Raw genomic sequence first — 1,995 nt, forward strand, 5'->3', positions numbered from 1 at the left:
GAAATGAATAATCTGTATTACTTCAATGTAAAAGTTCAGTTTTTGAATACAACCAGAGAGGAAACAGAAGAAAAACATAAAAGAAAGGAAGCCACAGAATAGAGAAAACGTAAAGGCAGGGAAGAGCCACACAAAACGTAAAGGAAGAAGAAGGAGAAAACTAAAAACGTGGTCACATCAAACTGGTCGCTACTAGGTCAACCCTAACCTAGACCTAAGTCCTAAAAGCACAAAAATCAGCCCCCCTACCCATGTGTCTGGCCCAAAATTAAAAAAAAAAAAGGTTAACAAATATGTAAATATGTTGTTGATGTGGTGGTGCTGACATGGCAATGTGGGTTGACGTGGCACTTTATCTCTTGAAGTCCAAAAATAATATCCAAGCTCAAAAATGCTTCACAATTAACCTTAAAATAATTAATAGACAAAAATTAGACCAAGTGAATTGGAATTAATTAAAACTTGAATTATTGGCCCAATGAAGCCCAAATAATGAAACTGTGCAATTAATAAGCGATTAAGCCCAAATCATCAATTAAAATAAGCACAAAAAAGGTAAATAAATAAGGGAAAATAATGACTTGTCCTTTCTGTCCTCCGTCGAATGTGACTTGGCCTCCTTTCTTGGATTTGAGGTCTAGGAACATAGACCTTTCTCCCGTCATATGTCGCGAGTAGCCACTATCCAAGTACCATGACCAGACACTTCTTTTCTTGGTTGAATAAATCTGTGACAGGTATTATTTCAGTCTTTGGTACCCAAATGGATTTGGGTCCATTAGTGTTAGTGTTTTAGGTTTTGGAATACCTATTCTTGTGCATGTGACTGCACTTGGACGTAGAAAGTCCATGCTTCCCATAAATAAAATATGCAGATGTACTTGATTTAGTTTCAAGTTTAGGTTCAACATATCCTAATCCTGATTTATCATTGTTGCTCCTAGAGTATTTAAAATATGTTCAAGATTCTTAGTTCCTAGGGTGAACTTTGATAAATTTGATTTTAGTAAATCGATCTCTTTGTTAAGCACGTTTACTTCTTTTGAAGTTGTCTTACCTCTTTCAAAACCTTTTTCTGACTTTTTCAATAATTTTTCATTTTCAGTTTTAAGTAAAAGGTTTTCCTCAAGTAATTTAGAAAATCCTTTTCTTCTGTTCTTTATAGGTTGTAGAAATCTTTTCCAAATCAGTCAGAAGTTGATTGTATGCATGCTCAAGAGATTTAAAGTCAAATTTACTAACCTCTTCATCATTAGATTCTGATGATGAGTCTGTGTCTGCCATGAGACATATATTTGCTTTTTCATCGTCTTCAGATGATGACATGTCTAGATCTTCCCAAGTGACCATCATGGCCTTCTTCTTTTTGTGGAAGGTCAGCTTCTACCTAAAAAGGAGAGTTCATTTACAATAGTTTGGAATCTTCCAAACATGGTTTGGATAAACACGTTCTCTTCCATTTCGAAGAGTTCATACTTACAAGCCAACAAGCTTAGCTTGTTGCGTTTTACCTCCAGGGATCCCTCGTAGGTTAGAACTAGGGTATCCCACATCTGCTTGACACTCTTGAAGCTGTGTACTTTGGTGTACTCTTTCTCAGACAGAGCACACATGAGTGCATTTTGGGCTTTGGAGTTCAACATGAATCTTTGTTTTTGTTCTTCATTCCAATGTGCTTTAGGTATTTCATTGCCAGCCTCGTCAAACGCAATGTAGTTTCCTTGTTCTACGACATCCCACATGTCTATATGACATGTGTAAAAGAATGTGATCATTCTTTGTTTCTAGTAGTCATACTTTGTTCATCTGAAGAGAGGTGGGTGGTTCACCGTCTGTCCTTCGTTTCCCATCGATCATTATGTACCCCTGCAGTGTTAGATGCTCAACCCAAGGGGACAAGCTATGATACCAATTGAAGTTAGTGAAAAAACATACAGAAGGGGGGTTAAATGTGTGTGTGAACGAAGGAACTTTAAAACCTTTTTCGCAAAGAGA

At 36.7% G+C, this 1,995-nt stretch overlaps 1 protein-coding gene across 1 annotated transcript; it reads right to left on the reverse strand.

Moving 5' to 3' along the window:
* Window positions 1–1,376: 1,376 nt before the first annotated feature.
* LOC109810093 (uncharacterized) lies at window positions 1,377–1,742 on the reverse strand. Its single transcript, XM_020373479.1, has one exon. The coding sequence runs from the start codon at window positions 1,740–1,742 to the stop codon at window positions 1,377–1,379; it is 366 nt and encodes a 121-aa protein (XP_020229068.1).
* Between the last annotated feature and the right edge of the window lie 253 nt (window positions 1,743–1,995).

This window comes from Cajanus cajan, chromosome 4 (assembly GCF_000230855.2).
Source record: "Cajanus cajan strain Asha chromosome 4, NIPB_CcT2T_4, whole genome shotgun sequence".
In the NCBI taxonomy this organism is placed as follows: domain Eukaryota; kingdom Viridiplantae; phylum Streptophyta; class Magnoliopsida; order Fabales; family Fabaceae; genus Cajanus; species Cajanus cajan.